At 44.1% G+C, this 14,730-nt stretch overlaps 1 protein-coding gene across 1 annotated transcript; it reads left to right on the top strand.

The window, feature by feature from the left end:
• The first annotated feature begins 209 nt into the window (after positions 1 to 209).
• On the top strand, positions 210 to 11,975 carry LOC124116213 (somatostatin receptor type 4-like). The gene is made up of 3 exons (XM_046477473.2): positions 210 to 635; positions 8,190 to 8,257; positions 10,304 to 11,975. Exons 1-3 carry the CDS (start codon positions 554 to 556, stop codon positions 11,159 to 11,161), a joined length of 1,008 nt encoding a protein of 335 aa, XP_046333429.1. The 5' UTR covers positions 210 to 553; the 3' UTR covers positions 11,162 to 11,975.
• The last annotated feature ends 2,755 nt before the right edge of the window (positions 11,976 to 14,730 follow it).

Raw genomic sequence — 14,730 nt, forward strand, 5'->3', positions numbered from 1 at the left:
CTCTCTCTCTCTCTCTCTCTCTCTCTCTCTCTCTCTCTCTCATCATCAGATCGTACAAACAAACAACTCACGTCGATAATGATATTCCTCTGGGTTCTGAACTTTTCAAATGATTTTGTTAATCCTCCTGCGAATACAATGTCAATTTCTCCCTCATTCTTGCGTTTGTGAGATCTCCAAGTGTTTATCAGTGTTAGTAACTAAATTTAATTAAATCCCTATTTGATAGATGGAACTGTGAACACACCGCGCAAGGGTATTCCGAGACATATATAACCCCACCCCCTATCGTCGAGGCGAAATGTTAGCTCAAGAGTGCCAGAACATTATATCATTCCCTGTAGCCTCATCGTGGTGACGAAGGCGAGCTCCGCACTACGCACTACGCACTGCGCACTCTCACTATCTGTGCAAACCATGCTATGTTTCTCGAGACTCATAGGCAGTGAAGTGGGATGCCAGACGATGCAAGGGACCGGCGATGTGCTACACAGGCTGTCCGTGTGTGACCACAGTGGAAGATACACATGTCAAGGTCTGAAGTATTACCACAATGGGGGAGATTGTTCTTACTGACCCAAGCACGAATGAGACTGCATTTACATTCCTGTCCGAGTTCAGCGGCAAGTGGAAAGGTGAGTTTAGTTTAGCTTTTTTTCACCTATTCTGAAGTTTCCATTTTTTTCCGATTTTATTTTCTATATAATTCATTAAGACCCATATTAAACAATGAAAATTCCTATGAAGGAATATACAAACATACTGCATGCCATTTTAAACATTGAATCATTGTAACATTAAGAAAAACGAATACTAATGCATTACACTAAGGTCTTCAGCAACCCATGCTTGCCGTAAAAGGCGACTATGCTTGTAAGAGGCGACTAACGGGATCGGGTGGTCAGGCTCGCTGACTTGGTTTGATGCATGTCATCGGTCCCAATTGTGTGGATCGATTCTCATGATATCAATCACTGGATTGTCTGGTCTCGATTATTAACAGACCGCCGTCATATAGCTGGAGTATTGCTGAGTGCGGCGTTAAACAAACAACCAACCAACCCACCAACTAACCCACCAACCAATATTACAATAAAATAAAAACAAAACCCTTTCCATAATCATAAGACATCTCTGCCCAAAGCAGAGTCTGATGTACCATTCCGGCGTATATTAGGCATGCGTTTGTGATTCACTATCAAACAGATGATAGAAGATGTTACTATTAAATTAAAAACCAACATTTATCATTCAGTTTAAGGACCGGGCATTTTATTCGCACTGGCTGTTCTGAAAAAATACGGCTCTGGAACAATATTAATAAATTTATTTCGTAAAGATTGCATGCATTCCCCAATCAAAGCATGGATAGCAATGTGCTATTTGACAATCAAAAATAGGTAACGCCTGGACGAGAGAATGATTGAATAAAATTATGACAGTAAAAAAATGTCATGAAAAAGGAGCATAAGCACTGAAGAGAGCAATTCTGTCAGATGTCAGGGCGGGGCAGCTGGAATCGTTCATCTTAAATCTCAATCACTCACTTTGCATTGGCATACGCCACTCGCCAATACCAAGCACCACAACGCATTGATATCGCTCGGCAACCATTGTATGGTGACATACATTCAACATCACATCCTTTACCGTAACGGGGATGGTTATATGGCCAATGGTATACGGCAAGTGCGTCACACTAGCCTGTAAACCCTCGCGCCGTCATCCCGACCTGGTTGTAGCTGCCACCTCTTGTATTTATGACCGTCATAAAATGTCGACGTTGCAACTGCTGTTGAGGCTGGTGTTAGAAACGTCGCACGTATGTCCGAAGGATGGTTATTTTTTTTGTGCAGTCAGTTTATTCAATATTTATAAGCCTTGCTTTCATAATGTTTCCACATTTATTATCATTTTTATGTTTTGTACATATCAAAGTAAACTGAACGGATCTCTGTCCATTTAATAGACGACGGGCTAGCCTGGTTGTTTAAAGTTTCGTGCGTCACACCAATCTCCAGGGTTTGATTTGTCAAGTTGTGTATAATCTGTGTTCTGTATAATCTGTGTTCTGTATAATCTGTGTTCTGTATAATCTGTGTTCTGTATAATCTGTGTTCTGTATTATCTGTGTTCTGTATAATCTGTGTTCTGTATAATCTGTGTTCTGTATAATCTGTGTTCTGTATTATCTGTGTTCTGTATAATCTGTGTTCTGTATAATCTGTGTTCTGTATAATCTGTGTCCTGTATTATCTGTGTTCTGTATAATCTGTGTTCTGTATAATCTGTGTTCTGTATAATCTGTGTTCTGTATAATCTGTGTTCTGTATTATCTGTGTTCTGTATTATCTGTGTTCTGTATAATCTGTGTTCTGTATAATCTGTGTTCTGTATTATCTGTGTTCTGTATAATCTGTGTTCTGTATAATCTGTGTTCTGTATAATCTGTGTTCTGTATTATCTGTGTTCTGTATAATCTGTGTTCTGTATAATCTGTGTTCTGTATAATCTGTGTTCTGTATTATCTGTGTTCTGTATTATCTGTGTTCTGTATAATCTGTGTTCTGTATAATCTGTGTTCTGTATTATCTGTGTTCTGTATAATCTGTGTTCTGTATAATCTGTGTTCTGTATAATCTGTGTCCTGTATTATCTGTGTTCTGTATTATCTGTGTTCTGTATTATCTGTGTTCTGTATAATCTGTGTTCTGTATAATCTGTGTTCTGTATAATCTGTGTTCTGTATTATCTGTGTTCTGTATTATCTGTGTTCTGTATAATCTGTGTTCTGTATAATCTGTGTTCTGTATTATCTGTGTTCTGTATAATCTGTGTTCTGTATAATCTGTGTTCTGTATTATCTGTGTTCTGTATAATCTGTGTTCTGTATTATCTGTGTTCTGTATAATCTGTGTTCTGTATAATCTGTGTTCTGTATTATCTGTGTTCTGTATAATCTGTGTTCTGTATAATCTGTGTTCTGTATAATCTGTGTTCTGTATTATCTGTGTTCTGTATTATCTGTGTTCTGTATTATCTGTGTTCTGTATAATCTGTGTTCTGTATAATCTGTGTTCTGTATTATCTGTGTTCTGTATAATCTGTGTTCTGTATAATCTGTGTTCTGTATTATCTGTGTTCTGTATAATCTGTGTTCTGTATAATCTGTGTTCTGTATAAACTGTGAGGATCATTCACATGCAGCTTTGATGTTGCTGACTGCAGCATAAAACTATGTGTGTGACGTCACTCAACGTTAGCTGGCTTGCCTCCAAATTGTTTTTGTTACTAACTGTGTAATGGAGTAAATGCGCCACCCACAGTCCGCTTAAGATATTATCGTTCTTTCTTTTTAAATATCACATGACATGTGGTGTAACAAGAACTTGACTAACTTGTCAGTACGTTGTTCTGGCATGAGGTATATCTCGCCTCACTTGACTTGTTGTGATAGGGTCGGACTAATGTTGAACGCGAAATGCTTTAGTTGAAATATTGCAATGAGTTGTGCTGGCTTCTATGGAATCATAATGAATGGTTAATGAAGGGTTTACAGCGAGGTTGACGTTGTGGCAGGATTCAGACGCTAGCTCACCCCACGTCTGTGTACATACACGGCACATCAACCACACAGACAGCATCTCCTGCTGTCACAACCGTCTTGTAAAGCACACCGACGGCAATGGGAGCTTTACACACACGTAATTGACTTTAAGTGTAAAGACACGTGAACGTTTGTGAGACTGCGGGCGGGCATCCGATAGAGGTTTCTTCTCTTGTTTATGTCAACATTGCTGTCAGGAAGTGGTTACAGTCCATGTATTTTACTTACATATAAATCAGTTGACTTTATCGTAAATCTCGTTCATAGTATACACATCTTACAGAGTTCCTCAGCAGCCGAAACTGGAGAAAGACGAGCTTGGGATCTGCATATCTCACTCAGCTTATTGGGAAGACCTAATGTACTGATGCTATGCACATACTAACACATTATTTCCAATCATGTCATATGGGGCACTACACAACTCCAATACATTGGTACTGTACGCACTAGAACATTAAGAAGATTTGATTCACAGAATCTTAACCCTAATCACATATGTGAAAGGGATCAGAGACACACCCCAGCAGCTTAGTCAACCGTGTTAGCATCTTCAATAGTGATGGTATGTGTCAAACAGTATTACAACAAAACATAATAAAGCTTTCCACATTTGAGTCTTACGTGAATTGTGTGGTAGCAAATCCTATCTGAGATAGTCATATCCTAAAACTAAGTCTCATTGTCCATTCAAACTTTCCATTCTGCTAATTAATGTGAGGTGAGGTGAAATGGGGTTTAACGTCGCGTCCAAGGTTATTGCACTTATATAGCGACGTGCATGCACGTGTATGTGTGTGTGTGTGTGTGTGTGTGTGTGTGTGTGTGTGTGTGTGGCTGTTTGTACTAGTCCGGACAGATGCCGATTTATAGTGCTAGCACACTGAGATACCATGCCGCAATTTAACATGAATACCCCACTCATTGGTCCAGGTACTGCAGCTGGTGGGCTTTGTAATTTGAAGCAGATATACCTTTTTCATCCAAAACTGGCTCCCAGAGGATGGATTAGATATCGCTGCAATGAAATTACATCACAATGCTTTGCAGACCATTGTGACGTCACTGGTTACCATGACGTCACAATCAAATGACATCACTAATGGCTCTGCTACTGAAGCTGTTAGCAGTACTTTTTACACTGAAGACACAGCTAATTACTGTCTACTTATTGAAAAAGTTGAAAGAATGATGTTGGATGATAAATGAAATCTCACCCTCGTGTCTTTTGATATCAAATATATCAAAACTCGTTGATAAAAGTGGCAAAAATCTTCGGCAAGCCTCGGAATTTTTCCACTTTTATCAACTCGTGTTGATATATTTGATATCAAAAGACACTCGGGAGTGCTGTACATCGCTTGAGTGAGTGAGTGAGTGAGTGAGTGAGTGAGTGAGTGAGTGAGTGAGTGAGTGAGTGAGTGAGTGAGTGAGTGAGTATGTCTTTACGCCGCTTTTAGCAATATTCCAGCAATATCACGGCGGGGGACAACAGAAATGGGATTCACACATTGAACCCATGTCGGGAATCGAACCCGGGTCTTCGCTGTGACGAACGAACGCTTTAACCACTAGGCTACCCCACCGCCCCACATCGCTCGGGCAATATTGTAGTAATATTATGGCTAGGATAGCGGGATAACATTTGACGCTTTGGATACGAACCCCTAAACAGGGCCAACTAACACATCGCATTGGAGGATCCGAACAAAGAAAACATATGACAAGATTTATTTCTTTGGTCCAGGGTCCGCCATAAGGCGCGCGATGTTCTGTCCTGATGACTGGGTTTTTTAACTCTCTAAATATATGTGTTTCAACGTAGTCCGCGGTGATACACACTTCTTGTTTAAGAATCCCTATTACATGAACATATTGGCCGGAATTTATTACATCTCAGTTTTGAAATGCCACCCTTTCAGTGCACTTTCATCTTGAACACTAGTTATGTATTGAATCTGTGCTCTGACACTCACCCTGTGGCGAATCTGGCAGACAATGTCTCGTGATTTGAGAAGGGCGCAGGTATCTGATCTCTTCTGCGCCAGGCTTTGTGAGGACAAGGGGGGAATTCCAATGTAAATCGCGTCCAATCAGTGGAACCTAACACCAACATCTATTTGAAATCGTAATCTAATATTTAGGCTTAAGTATGGGAAACAGTTAAACATGTCATACCCAACTCCAGCACCAATCAACGCCAGCCCCACCCAACCCAAGCCTCACCCAACCCCAGCACCATCCAACGCCAGAACCACCCAACCCCGGCACCATCCAACCCCAGCCTCGACCCAACCCCAGCCTCACCCAACTCCAGCACAATCCAACCCCAGCATCACCCAACCCCAGCATCACCCAACCCCAGCACCACCCAACCCCAGCCCCACCAAGCACCATCCAACCCCAGCCTCACCCAACCCCAGCACCATCCAACCCCAGCCTCGACCAACCCCAGCCCCACCCAACCTCAGCCTCATCCAACCCCAGCATCACCCAACCCCAGCACCACACAACCCCAGCCCCACCCAGCACCATCCAACCCAAGCCTCACCCAACCCCAGCACCATCCAACCCTAGCCTCGAATAACCCCAGCCCCACCCAACCTCAGCCTCATCCAACCCCAATATATCTAAACCCCAGCACCACCCAACCCCAGCCCCACCAAGCATCACCCAAACCCAGCACCACCCAACCCCAGCCCCACCCAGCACCATCCAACACAAGCACCACCCAGCCCAAGCCCCACCCAACCTCAGCATCACCCAACCCCAGCATCACCCAACCCCAGCATCACCAACCCCAGCACCATCCAACCCCAGCACCACCCATCCCAAGCACCACCAAAACCCAGCACCATCCAACCCCATCACCACCCAACCTCAGCCTCACCAAACCCCAGCACCATCCAACCCCAGCACCACCCAACCCCAGCATCACCAACCCCAACACCATACAACCCCAGCCTCACCCAACCCCAGCACCATCCAATCCCAGCGCCATCCAACCCCAGCATCACCCAACCCCAGCACCATCCAACTCCAGCCTCACCCAACCCAAGCACCACCCAACCCCAGCCCCACCCAACCTTAGCCTCACCCAACCCCAGCACCATCCAACCCCAGCCTCACCCAACCCCAGCACCATCCAACCCAAGCACCACCCAGCCCAAGCCCCACCAATCCTCAGCATCACCCAACCCCAGCATCACCCAACCCCAGCATCACCCAACCCCAGCACCATCCAATCCCAGCACCACCCATCTCAAGCACCACCCAAGCCCAGCACCATCCAACCCCATCACCACCCAACCTCAGCCTCACCAAACCCCAGCACCATCCAACCCCAGCATCACCAAACCCCAGCATCACCCAACCACAGCACCACCCAACCCCAGCATCACCAACCCCAACACCATACAACCCCAGCCTCACCCAACCCCAGCACCATCCAACCCCAGCACCATCCAATCCCAGCGCCATCCAACCCCAGCATCACCCAACCCCAGCACCATCCAACCCCAGCCTCACCCAACCCCAGCACCATCCAACCCCAGCACCATCCAACCTCAGCCTCACCCAACCCCAGCCCCACCCAACCTCAGCCTCACCCAACCCAAGCACCACCCAACCCCAGCCCCACCCAACCTTAGCCTCACCCAACCCTAGCACCATCCAACCCCAGCCTCACCCAACCCCAGCACCATCCAACCCAGCACCACCCAACCTCAGCACCATCCAACCCCGGCACCACCCAAATCCAGCACCACCCAACCCCAGCACCACCCAACCCCAGCACCACCCAACTCAAGCACTATCCAACGCCAACCCCATCCAAACCCAATCCCCACCCAATTTCAGCACCACCCAACTCCAGCACCATCCAACACCAGCATCACCCAGCCCGAGCACCATCCATACCAGCATCACCCAGCCCTAGCACCATCCAACCCAAGCAACACCCAACCCCAGCTTCACCAACCCCAGCACCATCCAACCCCAGCCTCACCCAACCCCAGCACAATCCAACCCCAGCACCATCCAACCCCAGCACCATGCAATCCCAACCCCACCCAACCCCAGCCTCACCTAACCCCAGCACCATCCAACCCCAGCCTCACCCAGCCCAAGCACCACCCAACCCCAGCCTCACCCAACCCCAGCCCCACCCAACCTCCGCCTCACCCAACCCAAGCACCATCCAACCCCAGCCTCACCCAACCCCAGCACCATCCAACTCCAGCATCACCCAGCCCCAGCCCCAGCACCATCCAACCCCAGCATCATCCAACGCCAGCCCCACCCAACCCCAGCCTCACCCAACCCCAGCCCCACCCAATTTCAGTCTCAACCAACTCCAGCACTATCCAACCCCAGCCTCACCCAACCCCAGCCCCACCTAACCCAAGCATCGCCGAACCCCAGCACCACCCAATCCCAGCCCCACCAAACCCCAGCCTCGCACCAAAGCGCCAGCCCAAACCCAACCCCAGTCCCACTCAACACCAGCCCCAATCAAGTCCAGCCCCTTCCAACCCCAGCCCAGGCCGGCATGGTTTCTTAAGTTTAAACTTTTCTTTTTCAGGTCAAACGGAGATAGAGGTCACTGTTCTGACCATTATATTTGTTGCCGCAGTTGCCGGAAATGGCCTGGTAAGTACAGAAGACACCTCCAGGCGAGGGTGACATCAGTGACGGTAACGAGGGGTCAGTAGTAGTGGTGGTGAGGTTATATTAAGTCAGGCAGAGAGGTAACAGAGATAGTGGTAAAACAACGTCTGCTGGACAGATTTCAGTTGATCGAATATCCGCTATTGCATCCTCAAGTAGCTGGATTTCACAGTATGAATGTACAAACATATCGAGACTGACAACTGTTGAAGTAATGACAATATTCACAATAATCAATATAACTACAGACCCAGTTCTAACATGTGCATTTGCACAGCCTTTATGTGAGCACCTGATAAAGGGTGGTTTAGCTGACAAGGACCTACGTTATAATGCCAAGCCTCAGGCATACTGACTGACGTCTCTATGGTTACAAATGTACAAGGGGTATTCGGCATTGTATTTTTCTTTTTAAAGCGAAACCTAATACCAACAAGATGAAACCAAGAACTTATATGTCGACAACACGAATTATTGTAAGGTTAAGAGAGATGAACAACCCTAGCGGAGGCAGGCATCGTGCTGCGGGTCGGGGTATATGACCGTACAGACAGCACCAGTTGTTGTAGAGTGTTGCAAGTGTGACCTTACTTACGTTTCTGTATCTTCTGTGACTACAATTAATATCTTTTCCTATGTTTATTCAAATCATTTTGGAGGCTTTTAAAACTGCGAATATTGAATATGTCTATTCCTCGGCTCTGAAATCACCCTCTACGGAACGCCGGAATTAATCATCATTACATGATGCTAGGGATAGATCCAATCACACATAATAAATACAAACGACAAATCTCTTTCCATGGTCATACAATTCTATTGTACGACTATGTCATAAGCATGTGTACATGAATCACTCTCAAATAGTGATGGTACCTGGTGTTCGCGAAGGACCAGAGAACAGCCTACTGATGGTAAACACATGCCCAGGTTTGTAATGTTCCAAATCAGGAGACCGGATTAATAAAGCGACAGTAGGAAACACTGAAATCGTCCCCTACAGATGGCGATAAAGTACAAAAGCCCTCTCGAATTATACAGACGTCAGTGACGTCACAGGAGTGGTCGAAGACATGCAAGGAAGCAGGTCACGTAGTCCGGCTGTCGAGTAGCTGGTTATGAGGTGCTATCAATTCACATTATTCTGTCTCCGTGAAGCCAAATCAGATGCGGTTGACAAGCATATTAAAGCCTCGTGCCTAACATTGGGTGAATAACAACCGCCAGTGCCATTACGTAGGTTCTGCGGCATGTGTACAAGAAATGCTGCAAGAAGCCGATTGTATACTATACCTGGCACTCAATTTCCGGTCTACACTCTTACACCTCCCTGTATAGGCAAGCATTCTACGTTACTTTCTCTAAATTAACACAGCCTACACAAATACACGTAGCATCACACTCATCTCTCACATAGACCATGCCACCGTCATTCAGATTGTGTCTTTTCATATAACTACCGCACCAATGTATGAGATTGTTGGAACTGTCAGACGCGAACACTTTGAGGTTTAGACACAGACCGGGAGGTACAGGCTATAATTATATTTTCCCAAACGACTTCAGTCTGGTGATAATTGGTTTTAAGAAAATTGCATATTGAAATAATACGCCAGCGTTTATTGATTAATCTACACCACGAAATTCGAGTAAGAGTATACCGTTCCATTTGCAGGAACGTATGCATTTACTCTTATTCTTGCCAGATCACTGTGGCCTAAGGTCAATTTTTTTAAGCATCAATGCTAAAAGCCTGGGTTCGATTCTCAACACGGCCACATACTTGAAGCCCAGTTCTGGTGACCCCCGCCGTGATATTGCTGCAGGATTGCCAAAGGCGGCGTTAAACCATACTCACTCACTCACTCACTTACTGTAAGTGTTGGATATAATTCCCTAGCAGAACGTCGATAGATAAACTGTGTCTGGAAGCTGCATGAACCTACGTTGTATCGCAAAGTATGATAGGTACGCGTTAGAGCTATTGAATGTCCATGATGTCCTAGTAACAGTCAGTGTCCCCTGCAGGTGCTGCTGGTCATTCTAAGGTGCCGGAGGCTGCGTAGTGCCACCAACTTCTTCATCGCCAACCTGGCCGTCGCCGACCTCCTGTTGGCGTCAGGCATCCCCTTCATCGCCACGACCCGCGTCACAACATCCTGGGAGTTTGGTGACGTCATCTGTAAACTCGTGACTTACGTCCAGTTCATTGCTGGGACGTGTTCGATACTGACAATGATGATGATATCGATAGAGCGCTACACCTACATCTGTTTCTCGCACCGCAGGCGCATGTCCGGACAACTTGCCTGCTGGATCATTTCCGGTGTGTGGGTCATCTCTATAACATTTCCGGTTCCCATTGCACTTGCGCAAGCTGAACTTAGTATCATTCAAGATGGTAGGATGTACATATTTTGTGGAATCCACTGGCCGAAAGGGTTTCATGCAGATGTGTATTTGATTTTGATTGGAATCTTATCCTTTATGTTACCCCTAATAGTTATAACTATATTTTATTACAAAATTTTCAACATGGTGCGGGCTTCCTCCCGGCGGAGTCAGCTTCGGGGATCAACACGCGGGAACAAACTTCAAGTGCGACTGATAAAGATGAGCGTGTTGATCGTGTTTATGTTTGTAACGATGTGGTTGCCATTCTTTGTCATCGGCTTCTTCGGAGTGTACACGAAGTCAATTACGTCATCGAACTTCGTGATCACGATCATCCTGGCCATGGGCAACTCCTGTCAGAACCCGATCATATACGGGTACTTCAACACCCGCTTCCGGGAGGAGTTCAGTGCGCTATGCTGTTGTGGAGACGTTGACCAACACCAGGCGGCGCCCAATGTGCCGTCCACCGAGGATGCAGAACGATCGTAGGAAGAAAATCTTCAGTACGATGAATGTGTTATGGAACCTATGACCGTAATCGTGTACCTGCAACAGATTCACTTAATAAAACTAATGTTAATGATATAGCTTTGATGCTTACCCGGTGACGGGGTGTGACGCCTCTGTGTCCCTACGTATCAGGCGAACATATCGTACAGTCAGCTGAGCGGTGCCGTTAAACGTACACTAACTTACACAACATAATGGTGGTGTTTGACATTAAGCCGATCGGTATTACTCATTACATTTCATCATTGGCCATGACATCTAGATATAACGAAGAAAATTTATGGATGGCAACTTCCTTAATATGAGGAACAAAACGTTTCGGAGGTTAGCATCGGAGTTGTCATCAATAAATATCTTTCCCCGTATTGTGTATCATTTCTAAACGCCATTCAGAGACTTGATCTGGGTGCATCGGAGTTATTACATACGGATATACCTGATGCCATTGCAACTGGTTACACAGGGGCTTACCTGATGCCATTGTATGCTGGATATACACCCTTGGTCACTGATATCATTGCATCTGTATATATCGGGGCTGCCTCATATCATTGCCTCTACCTATACCGGGTTTTTTGATGCCAGTGTATGCTCAGTGTCACCGGGGCTCGAATATAAAATGCTCGGCAAAAGAAGGTATACACCATGTTTGATGGTGGTTAAAATGAACCAATGGTTATCCGATGATGGTGTATTTGGTACTGGTATCATATGCGTATCTCAAAACAGATCAGCCTAAGGTTTTGAAAACGTTTGTAATTTTTTGGTTAAACCCAATTTTCAAGTACATACTTTCTTTTGCCAAGCAGTTAATATACATGTGTACAATAAATACAGTATAATACTGACTACGCAGAGTTTGGGGTTGTTGGGTTTGTTTTTTCAAATATTTCCACCAAAATTATTTTGTGAAATTATACGTACAAAAGTAGGAGCATGTTTTAACACATTCGTGGGCTCGTAAACAAGAATTACCTACAGCTACGTCCCTGAGAATTCTTTTGCAAATAATTGTAAAGCTTCAACGCAGTCTCCGATTATCTCCCGAAACACATTCCATTGGGCGCAAAAGGCAAAACTTTAGTGAAAGCTATATGCTTGGAATACCGAAAATCAGAGATGACACCAGGAGTTAGGAATACACCCGTAAGTGAAAACATAGTCAATTTAGCCAAATACAATGTTGTTCAAGGAATAAACTGGTTACTGTTTCAGTCTATAGCTGAGGAAAGTGCGTGAAGTAAACAAAAGCGTTGATTGAGATCCTTGGCCAAAATGCATTATGCCAAGCATTAAAATTCAACGCTAATTACCTTTCCTTAAATGTAAGATTTTGATGGAATAAATATTGCAGATCAGTTACCAGCAAGGGTGCCATCCACGAATTACAAAACACGAGATAACATACCTCGGATTGTCCATTTTGATCGTGGCGATGTCATAATTCTGACCTGGTGGGCCATGACCATTATTGTGTGGACCGCCTCCGTAGTTAAACCCCATTTCACCTCACCTCCTCAGTGTCTGTCTTTCGCAAATGTTTGTAAACTGTTTTGATGTAAATGATGATAGTTCTAATGACTTTACGTCGCTTTCAACAATATCGCAGCACTCTCACAACGGCTTCACACATTGTACCGACAGTTAGGATTACATGAATGATTCCCTTATTATCTCACCTGACTGAGACATTAAGTCATTGGCTGGTTCAGCGTCGATCTCTGTAAACACCGTTTCCACAGGTCCCACAAGTGTAATTATTATATTTACAAGTCATATTGTAAATATGACATTTACAAACATAACAACTATTCTAAATAAGACATTTAAAAACATAGCCACCGTTCAAGATACGATATTTACAAAGCCCCCAAACAGTTGAAAATATTACCTTATCAGAGAAGAAAAAAATGTTGTTAATGTGACAGCTTCATTTGCCCCGGAAGTTAATTAAATTGAGTGTGTATTTTGTCTGAGTAAACGTACAGCTTCTGAAGGAAGGATAGTTACTATTTGGCAATGTTTTTGCAAAGTATTTAGCAAGTTCCGGCTCTCGAAATCAGACTTGCACTTTATACAGCGGCATTAGCAGGGTGAAAAGGGAATATGGTAAGTTGAACGATGATCTTTAGGTGTTGCGTACTGAATGTATTACTAAGTTCAACCGAGTGAGTAATAATGACGAATTGAGAGACTCGCAGAGTGATCTGTGTTGTGTCAGCAAAATTGCATCATGCATTTTACTGAAAATAATTATGGTCCTTGTGTTTCGAAAACTCGTATTAATCCAAACATTTATGATTCTTCAGTATTAAACATTTGATTTTGGATCAGAATAATTAAGGCATCTCTATCAACCGTTTTAATACAATGTAGTTCTCATATGCTACAACTTGATACAAACCAACATGTTCAAAAGACCAAAGGGTTCTTTCTAAAAGCTTTACAGGTAATGTTTAGTTAAACGTCCAAAAACTTACAACACATCCCTACTTCTTAAAACTTACAAAACATCCCAACTTCCTAAAACTTACAACACACCCCTACTTCCTAAAACTTCAACACATCCCTACTTCCTAAAACTTTCAACATATCCCTACTTCCTAAAACTTACAACACAATCCTAAACTTCCTAAAACTTTCATCACATCCCTAAACTTCATAAAACTTATAACACTTCCCTAATTTCTCAAACCTACAGCACATCCCTACTTCCTAAAACTTACAACACATCCCTCAACTTCATAAAACTAACAACACATCCCTAAACGTCCTTAAACTTACAAAACATCCCTACTTCCTTAAACGTACAACACATCCCTAATTTCTCAACCCTACAACACATCCTTACTTCCTAAAACTTACAACACATCCCTACATCCTAAAACTTACAACACATCCCTACTTCCTAAAACTTACAACACATCCCTTACTGAGGCTACTTCCTAAAACCTACAGCACATAGGTACCTTCTCAAACCTACAAGACATCCCTCCTTTCTACAACTTACAACACATCCCTACTTTCTCAAACCTACAACACATCCCTACTTCCTAAAACTTACAACACATCCCTACTTCCTAAAACTTACAACGCATCCCTACTTCCTAAAACTTACAACGCATCTCTACTTCCTAAAATTTACAACACATCCCTACTTCCTAAAACTTACAACACATCCCTCCTTCCTACAACTTACACCACATCCATACTTTCTCAAACCTACAACACATCCCTCTTTCCTACAACTTACAACACATCCCTTCTTCCTACAACTTACAACACATCCCTACTTTCTCAAACCTACAACACATCCCTACTTCCTAAAACTTACAACACATCCCTACTTCTTAAAACTTACAAAACATCCCAACTTCCTAAACTTACAACCCATCCATACTTCCTAAAACTTACAACACATCCCTACTTCCTAAAACCTACAGCACATAGGTACTTTCTCAAACCTACAACACACCCCTACTTCCTAAACCTTACAACATATCCCTACTTTCTCAAACCTACAACACATCCCTACTTCCTAAAACTTA

The sequence above is a fragment of the Haliotis rufescens genome, unplaced genomic scaffold (genome assembly GCF_023055435.1).
Source record: "Haliotis rufescens isolate VD_foot unplaced genomic scaffold, xgHalRufe1.0.p SCAF_12, whole genome shotgun sequence".
Classification (NCBI taxonomy): Eukaryota; Metazoa; Mollusca; class Gastropoda; order Lepetellida; family Haliotidae; genus Haliotis; species Haliotis rufescens.

What these genes read in the sequence shown, in the direction of transcription:
- LOC124116213 (XM_046477473.2), top strand. Translation starts at nt 554, where the DNA reads ATGGGGGAGATTGTTCTTACTGACCCAAGCACGAATGAGACTGCATTT. An exon ending in GTTCAGCGGCAAGTGGAAAG is followed by an intron (nt 636 to 8,189) that starts GTGAGTTTAGTT and finishes TTTCTTTTTCAG; the next exon opens with GTCAAACGGAGATAGAGGTC. An exon ending in CAGTTGCCGGAAATGGCCTG is followed by an intron (nt 8,258 to 10,303) that starts GTAAGTACAGAA and finishes TGTCCCCTGCAG; the next exon opens with GTGCTGCTGGTCATTCTAAG.